Genomic DNA, 20,064 nt, shown 5'->3' on the forward strand with positions numbered 1-20,064 from the left:
TTGTGTTTTGGTTTGTTTTGGTTTGGGTTGGGTTTTGGGTTTGCTGCTATGTTGGGTATCTTAGTGTCTTCTTTGCTATGTCTGCTCCTGCCCCAAAACGCCGAAAGGCCACCGTTTCTCGCCCTACCTTTAACCCTGAGCGGTTTAAGTCCGCCTCTCAATCCAAGTCATACCATAAATCTTTTGTGACTCGAACCGTTCATTTAGAACGTAATGTTCAACCCGATACTTTTGAGTCCATCAAAATTCGTCCTTTGTTCGACCCTCTAGGAGGTGACCGTGTTTTATTATTCTCGGGGCGTCAGAATCTCGATTGGGTTCGAGAATTCTACTGTAATATGGAGGGTATTAGGGATTATGAGCCTTCTTTCACCACTTGGGTTAGGTCCAAGTCCATTTCTGTCACCCCTGCTTTGATTCGCCAACTACTTCAGATTGAGCAGGGTTTTCCCCAATACTATCCATTTCCTGTACCTGATCGTCCGACTTGTGACTTTGATGAGGTGTCTTTGGAACTTTGTGGTGTTGCCCGTCATTGGCCTAAAGGCGGTTTGATTAAACAGTTTGAACTTCTTCCGGAGTTCAGACTGCTTAACTTGATTGTCTGCGCCAACATCCTTGTCACCACACATTCTTCCGAGGTCAAACAAGACCAAGGCTTCATTCTGTCCTGTATTGCCAATCATCGCTCTATTGATCTTGCCTCTCTTATTGTCACCAAAATGATCAGTGCTCATGGCCATTCCAAGCTTGGCCTTCCTTATGGTTGCTTGATCAACCGACTTTTGTCTGACCTTGGGGCTCCTACCCTCGATGATGATGAGTTTGCCTCTCCCTCTCGCCCTTTCACTAAGAAAACTGTCTCGCAGAGTCGGGCTCATGTTAAGGGGGAGTCCTCTAGGGCTGGTCCTTCTACAGGTACCGCTGCTGGTCTTGCTGAGGAGGATGAATATGATGCTGCTGCTGCCGGGGGTGAGGAGGATCCTACTCCACCTGTTCCATCTAGCTCGTTTCCTGATCAGCTTCGCCATTTTGAGGAGGCCATGACTCGGAGGTTAGACTTTCTTGATGCTCGTTTTGACGCCTTTGATGGTCGACTTGGTCAGCTGGAGCAGACTGCTGCTCACAATACTTCGCAGCTGGATCACATCATTTCCTTACTGACGCTTCAGCCGCCACCTCCTCCCTCTGGTGCTTGATTTGTTGCTTTCTTCATTCCCGGTCAAAAAGGGGGAGAGTTTGGATCCATATGCTATCTGCTGCTGCTGCTGGATATTTGCTGACCCATGGATACTGTTGATATATTGGTATATTGGTATATTTTGTTGATGGTTCTTGGATATTGTTGATATATTTTGTTTCGTTTTGTTTTTTGGTTATGATACATGGATATTTTTTGATATTTTGTTCCGTTGGTTCTATTGAATGGACATTTTGTTATATTCTTATATAGTTCCACAAGTTTTGGTTTTTCTGGTATGTTGTTCGTTTTTTCACAGGTGATTGGTGGATGATGAATTGACTTGATGGATCGATATATGGCAAGATTGGAAAGTTTGTTTGTTCATAGATTTGTTTTGAGTGTTTTAGTTTTAGTTTTTTGAATCTTGTCTAGTGCTTATGTTTCAGGATTCTTGTTTAGGAAAGTTTTGTCCGGGAATTGACAAAGGGGGAGATTGTTAGGTCCCTGTGTTGTCAAATCCGGAGACAAAATCTTATGTTGGTTCAAAACTGTGTTTTTCTGTTTTTGTACTGTCCGCTCGAGCGGAGACTCTTGAGCTCGAGCGTAGATTAGCAGGTCACAGTAGTTTGACAGGGCAAGCACAGATTCTGGAAGGTGTGATTTGACGCTCGAGCGAAAACTCCTACGCTCGAGCGCAGCTCTGTTTCTTCGTATGCAGTTTTTGTTCAGTCCGCTCGAGCGGGCTATGTTGAGCTCGAGCGGAGATCGCGGTTTCAGATCCTTATTTAAAGCTGCTAACGTTGTTTTGTTGGAGATGTTTTCCTAGATCTGATAAAAACAAACTAGGGTTGAGTTTAAAGTCTTCTTGGGAGATTTTTGAGAGTATTTTCCTTGATGTCTTGAGAAGAGTTCTTCACTCAGGATCTAAAATACATACATCAAGGAGTTGGTTTCTTTATATTCAAGAGAGAGTTCGCTTCGGTGGATTCCGAAGATTCTAGCATATAGTTTCGAAAGGTGTTTGATTCTATATGTGGGTGAGGTTGTGGAATCAACTTCAAGATTGATCAGTTCCGAGATGAAGTCGTGAAAAAGAGTTACAGAAGATTCGGAGACAGATTGACTAAGTTGGGTAATTTGTAAAATATCTTTGTAATCTTTTTACTTCAGTAGTGGATTGATTTATGGCGTTTCGCCCGTGGTTTTTTAATCACAGTTGGAGGTGTCCAATTGTGGTTTTTTCCACGTAAAAATCTTTTGTGTCGATTTATTATTTAATCTGACAAAACAAACAATCTAACTCACTTTCGTAAGTGCTTGTTGATTTAGATTGTGTGTTTTGGATTTTTGGAATTTGGAATATTTTAATCTTGATCTAATCACGAATCACTTAGATTTTCACATATGGTTGCAATATGTTTGGCATTTATTCACACATATTTATTATAATATGTTTATTGTTATTACAATAGCTTATTGTAATATTGAGTTAATAAAACATGTTAAGAAATAGCTTACTGTAATAACATATTGTAATATTGTTTTAATAAACATATTACAATAGCTTATTAAAACATATTGTAATATTTATTAACACATTTATTAAAACATATTACAATAGCTTATTGAGTTAATAAAACATGTTTATTAAAAGAAGTTTAATAAACATGTTATTATAGCTTCTCACATGTTTATTTATTAATTATTGAATTCATATTGTAACTCAATGCCAAACTTCTTTTAATAAGCTATAATAACACATTAATAAAGATGTTACGAAGAATTGTGAGAGTCGTTACCAGTGGTCTAGTAAAATAGGTTTGTGCACATTACTATAAGCTCAAACCACTTTGAGTACCTGTGAAGCATGGTTTGGTCATTTTTGGAGTCCTGTTGCTTGAGTGGCAGTCATTTCTTCTAGGCTAGCTAATGTCAAACTACTTAGCCTAGTTATTTGACAAAGTGTAGGCCTCTTCTTTGTATAAATGCCAATTTTCAAAATTTTGCAGAAATATTCTGATGTAGTGATCTTTAGGTTGCAATTGTGGATGACACTGCAGATCCCAATCTGAATTTGGACCATTTTTTGGGTAGGGAAGTGTAGGAAGGTTCAGTGGTCGGGGGGAGGTTATTGATTTTGAATATCAGGGAGATGTGTTCGCTGATTATGAGAATGGAATTGTGAGTGAGGCAGACTTCTTATGTAGTGGAAGGATTTGAGGCATTATATCCTTTCAATTGTACCCTGATAGCTAGGATTTTTTTCTTAGAATAAGGGACAGGGTGGAGCATTGGAAGGGCGCTGAAAATTGCGAACACCCAGACCACCTTATTAATCACTCGTATTAGCTTCTAATTGACTTAACTATAATCAAATTCTAGAGTTTGGAATTCTGTTTCTCTCATTGAATGGAATCTCAACCTCCATGCCCATCGTACCACGCTTATTATGCATTCTTGACCTTCTACAGCTTCTAGTTGGTATTCAATGGTCTGTAGTATCCCAAAACATAACCATCTTTAGGTTGTTCTCTCTCTTTGCAAGGAGTGGAATTATGTTAGGAACTGAGGCTAGCCACTAGCACATCCAAATTGTACAGAAGATTCTGCTCAGGTTGATTTGGTTGGCTATAGCATTCTGTTGTATCCTAAGGTTTTGGACTCTCTGACAGCCTCTTAATCTCATCAAAGATATTACTGTTATTCAAATCCATCTAATTTGATTAATTTTTTCCAACATTAGTATGCTATGTTCATCTCATCTCATCAAGAGCCCTCATATTTGCCCTTCGTTCTGTCTCATTCTTTGATGTTCAAAGTAGTAATAATGACTTAGCCTCGACTTTGTTGCTGATTTTGGTTATTTGATCACTTCAGTGAATATTTTTCAGGTAAGTTGTCTGGAACCTTATATATAATGGGTGAATCTTTTACGGTTCAGATTAGCAGCAACTTAGTCAAACAGCTTACAGATGACGGCGAGAAGTTGAAGAAAAAAACAAAAAGATCCAAACTAAGATACCACGGGAACCCCAACAATCCCAAACTAAGGCACATCAGAAGCAGATTTCTGGTGATTCTGAAATACCCAAACTTACTGCTCTGGTCGGTTGGCCCATTCAGCCACCAATATTCCTGCCCTTATCCCCGCCTCCACATTCTTCCAGTGCAGAGTTAGATGCCATCCGTTCTGCCATTCAAGAAAGCGAGAAAGTTTTGGAGAAGTTGCAGAAGCAGGAGGAGGTAATGGTGCAGGAAGTAACACAGAGAGCTAAGGATCTCCATGACAAGGAGTTCAAGCTTCCAACCCAGAAGAAACTGCCCTGTTGGATAGAGAAAAATGCTTGTTTTGAGTGCTACAAGGAAAACGACAAGAACCCCCTGAAATGTGCTGATGCGGTCAAAAACTAAAGATTGTATTCGCAGAGCAAGTTCAGCAGCTAAGTAAGCTACTTAAAATTTTGAATCTATATACCATGTACAAGCTAATTGCTAGTTTTGAGTAAAACTGGGATTTTTGCAGTGATAATAAACCAAAAACTGTCAGTTCCCATGCTTGGGGCTATTGTGAGCCACCAGTAGATTTTTTTTCTCTTGTTTTTTCATCTCGGAAATATGTTTGGTTGAGTGATTTTGGAGGAGGTTTAGAAAGAACAAAGAAAAAGAAAAAGAAAAAGAAAAAGAAAAAATATGTATAAATTTAAGTAAAATATAAATATATTTTATTTATTATTATTTTTTAAAATCTTTTAACTAAACCCAACGCAAAATAAAAGGGGAAACCAAAGCATTGTAACTCCCATCTCTCCACTACGAGCAAAACTGTGAGTGGAGCCAAAGCATTGTAGGTCCCATCTTTCCACTATGAACAAAACTTCTCACACCAACATCACATTTAAATCTAATCCCACTATTTGAAAGATTCACTTGTTAAATCAAACGTGCCCATAATCTGGAGAGCGAGACTATTCAAAAATAAATAAAAAAATAAAAAAATAAAAAAAAATCTGGAGAACGAGAAGCTATTTATTGTTCTGGGACACAATGACGTGGTGCCCAGGTAACTTCTGATTGGTAGAGGAGTAGGATTTATAATTTTATATTGAATGTCTGAGAAATATGAAGATATATAAAAATGTGTGATTGGCTTAGAATATAGTCACATGATTCCCCAGGGCCAATTAATAATTTTTTCATAATCTAATACTTTGGACTCATTCGAAAATTGATTATTTTAATTAATTTTTTGACTTTTTATAAAATGATTGATATACAAAATAATAAATAGAGTGATATGATAAATTATAATTATTTTTTAACTTTTGACCTATTTTATTCCCTTCTCAAATTTGGCTTTTCTTTTTTTTTTTTTTTTTTAAATTGAGAGAAGTGTCATGTTCTTCATGTAAAATATATATATCTTTATTATTTCAAACCAGCGTAATTCTCGATAAAAAAAAAAATCAGCATAATTACTCGTGCTATGTATGGATATAAATAAATACAGCAATGCTACAGACCCCCAGTGGGGGTGACCCCCAGTGACCCCCCCAGTGCCACGTGTCGGCCTGGGGTTGGCTGAAAACTCAAAAAAAAAAAAAAAAAACTGTTTTTTTTGGACCAATGGGAGGTGACCCCAGTACCCCCACTGGGGGTCCAAAGCTTTATTCAAATAAATAATCAAAAATTAATCCAAAAAAATTAACTACAATATTTAGCAAAAATGATTTAGAATTAATTAAATTTTATTTATTTTTATCACAGTTACATATAAGAGAATTTTTTTTATTCGTATGTTATTAATTGTGTGCTCTAAGTTCTTAATAACAAATATATGTCATAATTTAAGTGGTAAAAATCAAAAAATAAATCACAAAAATTATATTTATGATAAAATATAAATACATTTCGTCTTATGAGTTTTGTAAATTTGATTTATCATATGATAGTGGTAAATTACATTTATCAATTTAGTAATTTTTTCATGTTTTGTGAAGCCTAAAAATTATAATTTGTCTTATGTTATGAGATTTATGTAAAAATGAATTAAAGTTCACTTTGTGATATTAAATTTGGACTTAGCATTAGATTTATGTCAACTTATTTTTTACCTAATTATTAAAAATTGTCTTATTATGTTGTTAACTTATATGAATTATTTGACCTATCTATTTATTAAATTAGTAAATAAATATTGTAAATATTTTTTTATAATAAAAATAAGAAATATGAACTTATTTTATGCATACTTATTAAAAAGTTTGAACTATAGTTTTTTTTAAAAAAAAGAAGCTATATGTATTTATCTTTAAAACAATTAAATGAATGGTCACATATATTTATGTATCAAAAAAATATTTAAGATAAAGCCACCCTAAATTGTAGGTTATATTCTAGTTCTAATAAATTTAAATTTTATATTTAAATTATATCATAGTTATCAGTTTGTGACTGATATAAGCTAATTTTGGGGTTCTAATATTGGATTAAACACTAAAAAAATAGCCAAGAAAATTTAGTTCAAGACGATTTTTTCTCCCAATAATTCTTGATTTAAACCTAGTCCTTAGAGAATCGTCTAGTTCATGTCCAATTCATGAGTTAGTAAACCTACCTATTTATTTAATTTTTAATTAGTAAACATATATATATTTTTAAAATTTATAAAATAGGAAATATGTACATATTTGTTTGGTATATTTATTAACAATTTCAAAATTAATTAAGAAATTATGTACTTATTCTTAAAAGGATAAATTACATTGGTAATCCCTATATTTTAACTCTTGTGTTATTTTTGTCCTTGCAATTTTAATTTGCCTAATTTTGACCCTAAATTTATAATTTTGTCTCAATTTGATCCAATTGTTATAATTGTTAGTTTTTTTTTTTTTTTAAATACACACATGAGTAGCATTATTATATTTTTATAGACAAAATTATAAATTTGTTCAACTCAATAAGTTAATCTCAACTAACTCAATAACTATTTTCTTTCAAAAATCTTAACCAGCATTATCAATTTAACCAAATTAATACAAAATCTAAAATTAAGGGTAAAAATCAAACTAATTGAAATTACATAGACCAAACTGACACAAGAGACAAAATGTAGGGACTATCGATATAATTTACCCTTCTTAAAATATGTCTAATATTGTCCGTATCAATATTAAAATATATTTATATCTAAAAAACTATTTAAGACCAGATCAGACTAGGACCTGCATAAAAAATTAATGACTTATTAAAAATATTTAATAATTATAAATTAAAATTTGATCAATTTTTCATTTTAATTTTTTCATAGAATTTAGTCTGTTTGATCATTTTAATTTATAGTTCCAATTTTTTCTTGTATTTTTTTAAAAATTGTTTTAAAATTATCTATATTTATAATTTCTTTTGAAATTTCCTTTTCAATCTCAAATTAGTTATAACTTGAATTTGGTTCCAAAAAAAAAAATAAATTTTGGCTTCTCATCTACAAAAACTAACAATAAACATAAAATAATTTTTTGAACATTGTAAAAAGGTAAATAAAGAAATATATTATCAATAATAATAATACAAAATATATTTTTATTTATCATATGGCGTCTTACCACTGCATTGATAATAGACATTAATAATAAAATTCATTACGATAATACAACAATGATATATCAAATGATAAGTAACATGTGATCACAATAATTTTTAGTAGTTATACAAAATACCCAAAATTATATATAAAAAACAATATATGAGTCATATTCAATTTTTAATTATATGGTAAAATTCACACTTAATTTCAACCACACATTAGTTTTCTAAATCAATTCATCACCCAAACTATCTACCATGCTTTTAATATTCACCTTTTCAAAATTCACCCAAACAATGCTCTGGCCGAGCTCATCATCATAGTTGTTGTTGCCATGCTCACCACCTCCACTAACCATTATGTAACTCCGGCCTAGTTTTTTTTCTTTGTAAATATAAAAAGACAATGCTGTAAAAATAAAAAGGTACCGTTAGAGTTTTAAACAGTTAAAAATGAAAAATAAAAAAATGCGTGATTTTAGGTTTTCTTATTTCATGTATGGGTGTTAATTTTGTTTTTAAATCCATAAATTATGGAATAGTGTTCATTATTTAAAATTTTATTTATTTATGGATAAGTCAATTAAATGTTTTACTTTTTTACAAATAAAAAATTTGAAAATTTTGTTTAAGAAATTTAAAAAATGGCCAAATCATAAAGAACAATATAAGATGCCTTATTCTATATATATATATATATATATATAACTCATAACTATATTATCAATTCACATATATCAAAAGAAATAATAACAACAATATAAAAAATACACAAACATCCACCAAAAAAAAAAAAAATTCAAATCAACCCCCAAAACAAAGATAGTTAATCGATGTATATTTATTATCAATTTAGTTGGAAAAAAAAGTCATATAGGGAAAAAAAATACTCACACGAAAATATAAATTTACAAAAAAAAAAAAAAATACAAACAAACAAACAAATTTGAAATAAGTTTGGACTATTGTCAAAGAGAGAGAATAACCATTGCATAATTACATTTGGGGAGGAGTTGGTCGAGCTGGAAAAAAAGATCAAATATTGAGTATTTCAAAGAGAGAATTGTATTGAATTTTTAATTTGATTGGGTTTTTAAAATTTTGGATTTATATTATTTTCGAAAAATGTGAGAGTGGGATGAAAGTGGCTTACTATATTATTTTAGTGTCTTTATTTTTTTTTTATTTAAATTGTTTTGATCAACATTATTTTTGGAAAGAATGAGAGTGACTTATCATATTGTTTTCAATTTTAAAATTCAAAATTGTAGATAATTAGAACTTTTTTGTTTTTGGATTTTTTACTTAAGGAACTAACCAATAGATTTTTTATTTTTATTTTTATTTCTTTAAAAATTAACAAATTAACAAAATTAGTTTGAGAGTTTGAAACTTCCACAATCATTATTCTTAAAAAGACCATTTTCCTTATATATATAGATTTTTAAACAATCTTTCGAGTACCTTCAAATAATTAATAATAATTAATTAATTAAAATAAAATTTAACAGGAAGGGAATTAGATGATTAAAAATTTAAATGTTTAATATTTTTTACCGCTCACCTTTTCATAAAAATTATTAATCGGGTTCTCGTTAATAAGATTTCAATTATAAAGATGGATAAATTATATTAATCTCTTTTAAAGTTTGAAAAAAAATACAGCGAATTTTATAATTTTAACATAATTTTATTAATCTTTCTTTTAGTAAGATTGAATAGACTAAAATTAATGCAGATAATATGAAGACACAAGAATACACAAGGTAAAATATATATTTTAATAAAAAAGATGATAATATCATTTTTCATTTATACAACTATTGATACTGCATTTTGTTTGGCTTTCTAAGGCTACTAACAAATTTCAAATGAAAAGAAGATCAAATGTTATATGAATTAAAACCTTAGGAGAGCCCAATATAATTATGTCAAACTTGTAAGACTTAATGTATTTTTTCAAATTTTAATGGAGGTTAGTGTAATTACTCAAACAAAAATGATTTTCTCTCAGGGAAATGGGATATGCTGACAAAAATAGGAAAGTGTCGCGAAAGTGTCATGTAGTGTGCACGTGATAGCCAAGACAATTTCCGCGCACTCGCATCGCAGTCCTCGTCCTTGGCAATCGGCTTGGCGATGATGAGTTAACTGATTAAACAAGGGGAATTACAAGAATTTTTTTTTTTTTTTTTTTTTACACGACACGGAGAGGTGCAAATTACTTGAACTTGCACCCCATCACAAAATTATTTATCCCTTATTTATTTTTGTAATTTTTTTTTTCTGTCCTACTGTTCTGTAATTCCCCCATGAAACTAACGCAATATTTTTCATTTTCTCAATCCATAATTCCAGTTCTGACCGATCTGATTGTTAATATATGAATATAATATACAATTGTATATGAATATAATATAGCAAGACTATATCTGTTAATATAATATAGCCTAGACATCAATTATAGAATAGGATTCCTTTATCAATTACTTTCGGCGCGCGGCCATCTTTCGGCCCCTTTTACTTATTATATTCAGAGTGTATCATCATAATGTTCTTGTAACAAGCTCCTATATAATGGAGCCTTAATCTTGATTCTGAATACAGAGTTTACATTACAATTTTCTTTCAATATTACTCTCTCAATCTGTCTTTCATAATTTGTCTTTCACTGATCATCACAGAAACCTCCTCCTCCCTCTCTCTCTGTCTCATATAATGTACATGTACTACATGTGTGTATAATATTACTGTGTTCTCATCTCCATTTATAATCTCTATAATCATTCATTGCATTGATTTTATCTTTAATTTGTTTGCTCTTGATGAATGGTATTTGTTTGAATCTGTTCTGTTCACTCTAATCTTATTTAGGCCAGTGAAAATGTGGATTATTTAGAACATAGGTTGATTTTTTTAGACAATAGTAGTTATTAGTTGACCTATGATGAATCTCCTCCCAAATATAATCAAGATGTTGAGCTTGACACGCTGGTGAATTCATCAATACATAAACACTTGTACACTATAATTGTGTACCCAATAAAACATCTTCTAACTTCTCACACCTAAGACTCAATGACAATGATGTGACACTAGCTCACCACTTTGCTGAGCAAAATTATTGGTTAATTCAAGAGTAGGACACATCTCTTGCAATCCGAAGAGAAACACATGAGTGAATGGTCCCAACAATGGGTACCAGCATGAAGGAATGGAAAACAAAAAGGAGTATGACTTTAAAGCAAAATATCGGAAGTTCGTTGTTCTGTCGAGAAAACGGTGAGAGGACGCCTTTTATAGAGATTGGGAATGGGTGAGTATATGCCAGCTGTATCCCACTGCCTAACCGGCCGTGTGTATTCAGACCAGGCCGGATCTCAGTTCCTGTCAAACAGAGCAGCAAATACAAAGGCAGTGAATCTTAGCGCTGTGTCTCAAGGTCCTGTTTCAAATCTTGTCTTGGTTTCAACAAATGTAAATAGGTATGTTTAAGTTGTTTTTACTTTGTTTTTCTTTTGTTGAATTGTATTTTGCATTTTTGTCGGTTGTAGGCTCTTTATCCGGTTTAGAACACAATGCAATCATTATCAGTTTCAATTTCAAACAGAGGAAGCTAGTCATATTTGATAAAATGATAAATTAGAGTTTGTTTTTGCTTTTACACTGAATCTCTAAATTGAAAAATTACAATGCAGGTTTTTTATTGAGCTGTTATTTGGAAATGAAAAGCGAAATAATAACAATACATGCATGGTGATAATAATGGGAAAAAATAAAGACTAAAAAGGTACCAATGATAAATTCCCATTAAGAACTATACATGAAGCATTGAAGCTTACTGTTAAGTAGAAATAAATCTCATTTTTGTTTGAAAGCTGAACCCATTCACATCCTTTTGCATAATGTTTAAACCTTGTACAAGATTTGGTAGATTAATATGGGGACTGCCAAATGGAACGAGGGTTCTGTTAAAAAAAAAATTTTAAAAAAAAATGGAAGGAGGGTTGACTTGAACATTTGTTTGAAATGATATAAATAAGTATATTTTTTAATTTTTTATGAAAAGATGTGCAGAAAAATAGAGAGGTGGTGTGATCCAAAAAAGATAAAAAGTGTATTTATATAATGTACCCCAAATCAATTATTTATTTTGGCATTATTTTATATTTATAAGGTTTCAGTGTTTGATGTAAAATAATGAGAAATGCTCCAGTGTGTAATGCACACCTTATGTAACGTTACTACAAAATTACATTAATTTTCACAAATATGTATAATTGATTTCACAAAAATACGTAAATTGAATATAAATTTGCATAAATTCGTGAAAACTTAAGACTTACATAAATTCGTGTTCCAACTTACATATTTTTGTGAGATCACTTGTGTAAGTTCGTGAAAACGTACATAATTTTGTCATAGAATTGTATACGGCCGGTGTGTATTGTATATCGGAGAATTTTCCAATAAGGGAAATATATATAAACTAATGTAGATGACACAAGGAACTTGCATGACTCCAATAGGGCATTGTATGTCTGTTGCACTACGTTGAAGTTGTTTTCACAAAGTCAATCAAAACTTATAATATAGCTTAGGTAGTTGTGTTCTATGTATGATTAGATGAAAATTATAATAATTGAAAGGCATGTTTTATATACTACGTCCTAATGGAATTGAAAGCTAGCTGACACCTGAGGTCGGTTGAACAAAACACAACCCCCATCCTGAATTGGCATCTCAATTGAAAATATTCTTTCACTTGCATACAAAATCTTATTTTGTTTTTTGATTAGAAAACAAACCGGCGATAAATATCCACTTTGTTTTCAAAACTGTCATTTAATGTGCGTCACACACAGAGGTATATAGTTCTCAAGGGCCGGTTTTGTTGTTGTGCACAAGTGGAACAAGTTAAGATCGGTCTGGTTGATTGATGTATTTAGATATTTGATTTTTGAAGAAATTTATAGAGTGAATAGAATTTTGGAAATATGATTTGAGAATAGAGTTGTATTTTGAGTTTGTGTATTTTGAAATTATGATTTGAGTGTATAAAATTTGTTTGGTTATGAGTTTGAAAAGAGTTTTGAATTGAGTGAAAATTTTTTGATGTGACATGATATATGATACAAAAACTTACAACTCATAACCAAACATACAACTCAAAAATCTATTAAAAGCTCATAAAAAATTTTAAAAAATTCTAAAAATATTGTTTTATTAGAAATATATAAAATAACAAAAAAAAATTGAAAAAAAAAAAAAAAAAAAAACTTGCCCTATTCCAGTTGACCGGTCAGACAACCGGTTAAGCAAAATTTCAAAAAAAAAAAAAAATCCTACCTGACAGAATTTTTTGCAGAGTTTTCTTTTTGTTGTGGGAATAAAATTTGAAAGATGTATCCAAACTATTAGGAATTGACCCTTTCTAACCAAGATTGATAAGACACGAAATAATAAACAAGAAAAAAATTAATGAATCAAATGAATCAAACAAATCACACACACAAGAAACACAAGGATTTGTTGAAAAAAAAATATGGTTTATAGGCTTATTTTGGGCTAACTTTGAGCTTAAATTTGAGTGGGGTCCACACGTCTTTTGAGGCGGATCTAAAGAGGTGACGTGTTCCTTGTCGCATGACAAGTTACACAGTGAAAGACAGTTCGTCAAAACCATTTATGAGTGAATGAGAAGTTGACGTCGTTTTTGGATTCGTGGAATGGACAATTGAAGAAGTAAAATGTGGGTTTCCATGAAATAGTTATCCCACATTGGAAACTTAAGAGAACTTATGTGTGTATATAAGTTCTAGGTGGCAATACTTGGGTTGGGCCCCAAGGGGCACCTCAAGTTTGTAGAAGTGAGGAGTTATGGACAAAGTGAACCTTGGCTCAAACCCTCACACGCGCATGTGCTGCCGCCGTCCGTCCGACCAGCCGACCCGAGCCTTGCCGGGCGCGGATGTGAGTTGTGGGTCGGATCGATTATAATATTAATTTTTTGGACAAATTTATTTGAATTTTTTCAAAAAAAAAAAAAAAATTTTGCTGGAAATTAATTCCAAATTTGCACCAAATTCGAATTCAAATTCAAATTTTATGTCCATAATTATGCCTATTTCAGTCTGAAATTCCCAATAGATAAACTATCTTTTAACAGGTTTAAAACTGCCAACAGTTATACAGATTCAAACTGTTGCAGATCTGTTCAAATTTGAACTGTATCTATTCATTCAAATGTCATACCTGTTCGATTCAAAACTGCATATGTTCAGGCAGATCTGTTTGGTCACCAATCTACTATAAATACCAGGCCTTTCCAGCAGATTTTTACATCCTAAAAAAATCTGAAATTTTCTTGGTTCCCTCCCAGTATTACTCTTTTGCATAAATTCTCTTCATACTAGTTTTTAGGAAAAATTAAGAGACTACAGAACACAGGTTTTGTTCGCTGTACAAATTGTTTGGAGTGCTACTACAATTTGTGAAGATCATAAATCTTGGGATATAGATGCCATTTTTCTGTAAGTACCGTAGCGAGGTGAATCTGTCTTAATGATAGAGTGTTACACACTCGACTTGATCTTTTAAATATTTATTCAGTTCGGTAAATAAATTCTATAAGCAATTAATTTTATTTGTTTGATTTGGTTTCAAATTATTTATTTTACATAGAAGATTGTTCAAACAATTTTAAGACAGATTCGAATTATTCTGTTTATACATAATTTTTCGTTTATTTTCTTTTCTCTTTCTTCTTCTAACATAAATTATTTTCTGTGATTTTACAAAATAATATTCTGGTTGGAAAAACAAATAGTAGTAATATATTGTTTATTTTCTTTGACAACTAGTAGTAATTTACTGGTAGTCATTAACAATTCAGAATATTTATTTGTGAAGTTAGTCAGAAATTAATTTTGGTTTTAAAAATAATTTTTAAGTGTTCATTAATTAAAATTATGTTTTCAGTATTTTAATTTTTGAAGTGTTACAAAAATTTAATTTTCTGTGTGGAATTAATTTGTTTAAATAAAATTTTATTTTATTTTCAAATTAATTGGAAATAAAAGTTACAATTCTTGTTTCTTTTATTTTTACAGAATTTAATTATGTGGTTTTGGTTTAAATATTCTGTGTAGTATAAAATTCAAATTATAATTTTGTTTTATAATTTAGAATTCATAGCTACAGAAACTGGTCAAACTAATGTTCGAACCAGTACTGGTATGGTGGCTGCAATTACATGAACCCTTTCTCATGTTGTGACTATGCCAGTGAATCAGGGTGAAAAGTCAGAGAAGTTCTTAGAAATTGATTTACGCAAAGGCAAAGGAAAATCAAGCAAGAAGATTGCTCAAGCCAATATGACCGAAGTAGATAAAATTTCCAATGGTGTAGATGACATAAATCTTCTGCAGTTATTTTCGAGGTAAACCTTGTCGGAAATCCTAAAGAATGATGAGTGGACATTGGTGTTACTCGCCATATTTGTGCCGACAAAAAGATATTCACATCTTATTCTGTAGTAGACAACGGTGAACAACTTTTTATATGGGCAAGTCCTCGACTTCTAAAAGATTATTCTGAAGATGACATCAGGAAAGAAACTCACTCTCAACAATGTGCTGCATGTACCGAATATTCGCAAGAATTTAGCCTCCGGATCTCTGTTGAGTAAAAATAGATTTAGGCTAGTTTTTTAAAGTGACAAGTTCGTACTTACCAAAAACGGGATGTATGAAGGAAAATGTTACATGTCTGATGGCGTTTTCAAAATGAATGTAAAGACTGTTATACCCTCTGTTATTAATAAAAATACATCTTTTTCTTACCTGCTTGAGTCTTCAAATTTGTAGCATGGTAGACTAGGACATGTTAATTATGGATCTTTGTGTAGATTAATTAATATAGAATTTTGAAGCAAAATTATCCAAAACTCCTTTCCATACAATTGAAAGAAGTACGGAACCACTTGAATTAATTCATAGTGACATTTGTGATTTTAAATCAATTCAAACTAGCGGTGGGAAAAAATATTTTATCATTTTTATAGATGACTACATTAGATATAATTATATTGATTTAATTCGAACCAAGGATGAAGCTTTGGAAACTTTCATTCGATACAAGAATGAAGTTGAAAATCAACTTGGCAAGAAAATTAAAAAACCTAGAAATGATAAAGGTGGTGAATATGAACCACCTTTTGGTGAGTTTTGTAAAAAGCACGGAATAATTCATCAAACCATCGCTCCTTACTCATCTCAGCAAAGAGGAATTGCTGAAAGAAAAAATATGACTTTAAAAGAAATGATAAATGCCATGTTAATGAGTTCTGGATTACCTCAGAACTTATGGAGGGAAACAATACTTTCTGTTAATTATATTTTAAATAAAGTACCCCGAAAAAAAGTAAATCAAACACCTTATGAAATGTGGCATGAGAAAGTACCATCCTACAAATACTTAAAAGTGTTGAGGTATTTAGCTAAAGTGGCTATTCCTAGTCCCAAAAAAATTAAGACAGATCCTAAAACCGTTGATTGCATTTTCATTAGTTATACCAAAAATAGTAGTGCATATCTGTTTTTGATTCATAAGTCAGAACGTTCCGAAATGCATGTAAATACTATTATTGAATCTCGGAATACGTCTTTCTTTGAACATGTGTTTCCAAATAGAACTGGACAAAAGACTAGTACTAACAAAAGATCTCATGATGCTATTACTAGTTAGGATCAAGAACATGATCAAGAACAAGAGCAAGAGATAGATCAAAATGAGGAAGAGGAACCTAGGCGTAGTAAACGTGTTAGAACCTCAAAATTTTTTGGTCCAGATTTTTTAACTTTTTTGTTAGAAAATGAGCCTTTAACTTTCAAAGAAGTTATGTCCAGTCCTGAAGCTCCTTTATAAAAAGAAATTGTAAATAGCGAAGTTGAATCCATCTAGCAAAATCACACTTGGGAATTGGTGGATTTGCCACCAGGTTGTAAACCTCTTGGGTACAAGTGGATTTTCAAGAGAAAAATGAAAGCGGATGGATCAATTGGCAAATACAAGACAAGACTTGTGGTCAAAAGTTTTAGACAAAAAGAAGGTCTTGATTACTTTGACACATATTCACCGGTTACTAGAATAACATCCATTAGAATGCTCATTGCCATTGCATCGTTGTACAATCTAAAAATTCATCAAATGGATGTGAAAACCACTTTCTTAAATGGTGAGTTAGATGAAGAAATTTACATGGAACAACCAAAAGGATTTTCTGTCCAGGAAAAGAACGGAAAATGTGTAAATTGGTTAAATCATTATATGATTTAAAACAAGCGCCAAAGCAATGGCATGAGAAATTTGACAAAGCAATGATGTCAAATGAATTCAAAATTAATAAATGTGACAAATGTGTTTATATTAAAAACACAAACAAAAGCTATGTTATAATATGTTTTTATGTGGATGATATGCTCATTATAGGTAGTTATAATGACATGATTAAAACACTAAGAAAATGTTGAATAAACATTTTGGCATGAAAGACATGGGGATTGCTGATGTAATTTTTTGTATGAAAATTACCAAAATATCAGAAGGTTATGCTTTGTCACAATCACATTACATTAAGAAAATACTTGACAAATTTAGCAAAGATGATGATCATCTTGCTAGAATACCTGTGGATGTTAATTTGTTTCTTTCTAAGAATGTACAGGAAAGTATTTCTCAATTAGAGTATGCCCAAATTATTGGAAGCTTAATGTACTTGATGAACTGCACTCGCCTAGATATAGCTTATGAAGTAAGTAAATTAAGTAGATATACGAGTAATCCAGGAGTAGAATACTGGAAAGCTATTATAAGGATTCTAAGATATCTCCGATTTACTCATAACATTGGGTTAAATTATACTAAATATCCAGCAGTACTTGAAGGATACTGTGATGCAAACTGGATATCAGATACTAGAGACTCAAAATCCACCAGTGGGTATGTATTTTGTCTTGGTGGGGCAGTTGTATCTTGGAAATCTTTCAAACAGACTTACATTGCTGGGTCTACTATAGAATCATAATTAATAGTTTTAGATCAAGCTGGGGAAGAGACAGAATGGCTTCGCTACTTCCTTGGAGATATTTCAATATGGCCAAAATCAGTGCCTGCTATATGCATACATTGTGATAGTCAATCAGCAATTGGTAGAGCACAGAGTCATATGTATAACGGTAAGTTACGACACATTCGTTGTCGACATAACACCATGAGACAACTACTCTATAATGGAATTATTTTCATTGAATATGTGAAGTCTAAAGACAACATAGCGGATCCACTAACCAAAGGGTTAGCAAGAGAGTTAGTTGAGAATTCATCGAGGGGAATAGGACTTAAGCCTATTAAATAAGAGTTACCACAACGGCAACCAAACCTAGTTGACTAGAGATCCCAAGATCTAGGTTCAAAGGGATAACCGAGTTGTGTATAACTTAGAAGGATCACTAGGGAGTCAAACTCCTACCCATTTCTATTATGAACAAGTGATGTCTACAGTGTCTTAAGTTAAGTAATACTTTTAATGATTCTTATATCTAAATATACCTAGTGGAGAATGGTAGGACATTCTTCATAAGAATCACCTATATGAGTGTGAACTGGGCCGGTTCTATGAGATTTGTGAAGGGCTACAATTCTCTAGAGCATGCATGAAAGACCAGGTTATTCAGGGCCAAAATGAACACAATAGTGAGAACTAAACTGTGTCTGGTAATATACTGTATGAGTTCAATTGTCTTAGTTTACACAAATGGTTGAACAGTTCAAGGCATCATGTTCACTGGTTAGCTAGTAAATCCGATAGTGTCTCACAAGAGAAGGTTCAACGCCAAAAGCTCCCAATTTCTGTACTCTCTGTAATTAGATCATGTTGTTGCATTTTCTCTCTATCAAATTCCATTTATATGGGGGATTGTTGGAAAAAAATATGATTTTATAGGCTTATTCTGGGCTAACTTTGAGCCCAAATTTGAGTGGGGTCCACATGTCTTTTGAGGTGGGTCCAAAGAGGTGATGTGTTCCTTAGTGCATGGCAAGTCATACGGTGAAGACAATTCATTAAAACCATTTATGAGCGAATGGGAAGTTGACGTCGTTTTCGCGTTCGTGGAATAAACAATTGAAGAAGTAAAATGTGAGTTTTCTTGAAATGGTTATCCCACGTTGGAAACTTAAGAGAACTTATGTGTGTATATAAGTTCTAGGTGGCAACACTTGGGTTGGGCTCCAAGGGGCACCCTAAGTTTATAGAAGGGAGGAGTTGTGGACAAAATGAACCTTGGCTCAAAACACCACACACGTGCACTTATACCGTCGTTGTCTGTCCGTCAGACCAGCCACTCGAGCCGAGCCGTGCCGAGTGCAGATGTGGGTTGTGGTTCGAATCAGTTCTAATATTAATTTTTTGGACAAAAATTTATTTGAATTTTTTCAAAAAAAATTCTTGCGGGAAATTAATTCAAATTTTGCACCAAATTCAAATTCAAATTTTCTGTCCATAATTGTGCCTTTTCCAGTTCGAAATTCCCAACAGATAAACTGTCTTTTAACAAGTTTAAAAATGCCAGAAGTTATACAGATTCAAATTGCTGCAGATCTGCTCAAATTTGAACTGTATCTGTTCATTCAAATGTCATACCTGTTCGGTTCAAAACTGCATCTATTCGGGCAGATCTGTTTGGTCACCAATCTGCTATAAATACCAGTCCTTTCCAGCAGATTTCTACATCCTAAAAAAAATCTAAAATTCTCTTGGTTCCCTTTCGGTATTACTCCTTTGCATAAATTCTCTTTGTACTAGTTTTTAGGAAAAATTAAGAGAGTATACAACGTAGGTTTTGTTCGCCGTACAAATTATTTAGAGTACTACTACAATTTGTAAAGATCATTGTATCCTGGAAGATAGTCGCCATTTTTCCGTAGGCACCATAGCGGGGCAAATTTGTCTTAAGGACAACTCAACTTGATCTTTTAAATATTTATTCAATTCGGTAAATAAATTCTGTAAGTAATTTATTTTATTTGTTTGATTTGGTTTCAAATTATTTATTTTACATAGAAGATTGTTCTAACAGGATTTACATAGTTCATCCCAGAATAGGGTTACGTCTACGGTTGTTGCAGTTTTTACTATGATCAGAAAAATATAACTCTCTCTTAACCTAAAAGAGGCGCCCTCTCATCTAGTTATAATTATAGAATTAGGGTTGCATGGAAGCACATGAGAATTA

General features: G+C 32.1%; 1 protein-coding gene across 1 annotated transcript; it reads left to right on the plus strand.

The window, feature by feature from the left end:
* Positions 1 to 1,286: 1,286 nt before the first annotated feature.
* On the plus strand, positions 1,287 to 4,594 carry LOC145802843 (copper ion binding protein). Its single transcript, XM_082895630.1, has 4 exons — positions 1,287 to 1,307; positions 1,454 to 1,499; positions 4,075 to 4,256; positions 4,307 to 4,594. Exons 1-4 carry the CDS (start codon positions 1,287 to 1,289, stop codon positions 4,592 to 4,594), a joined length of 537 nt encoding a protein of 178 aa, XP_082751756.1.
* Positions 4,595 to 20,064: the final 15,470 nt, after the last annotated feature.

The sequence above is a fragment of the Camellia sinensis genome, chromosome 11, assembly GCF_055761805.1.
Source record: "Camellia sinensis isolate YWXY chromosome 11, ASM5576180v1, whole genome shotgun sequence".
In the NCBI taxonomy this organism is placed as follows: Eukaryota; Viridiplantae; Streptophyta; class Magnoliopsida; order Ericales; family Theaceae; genus Camellia; species Camellia sinensis.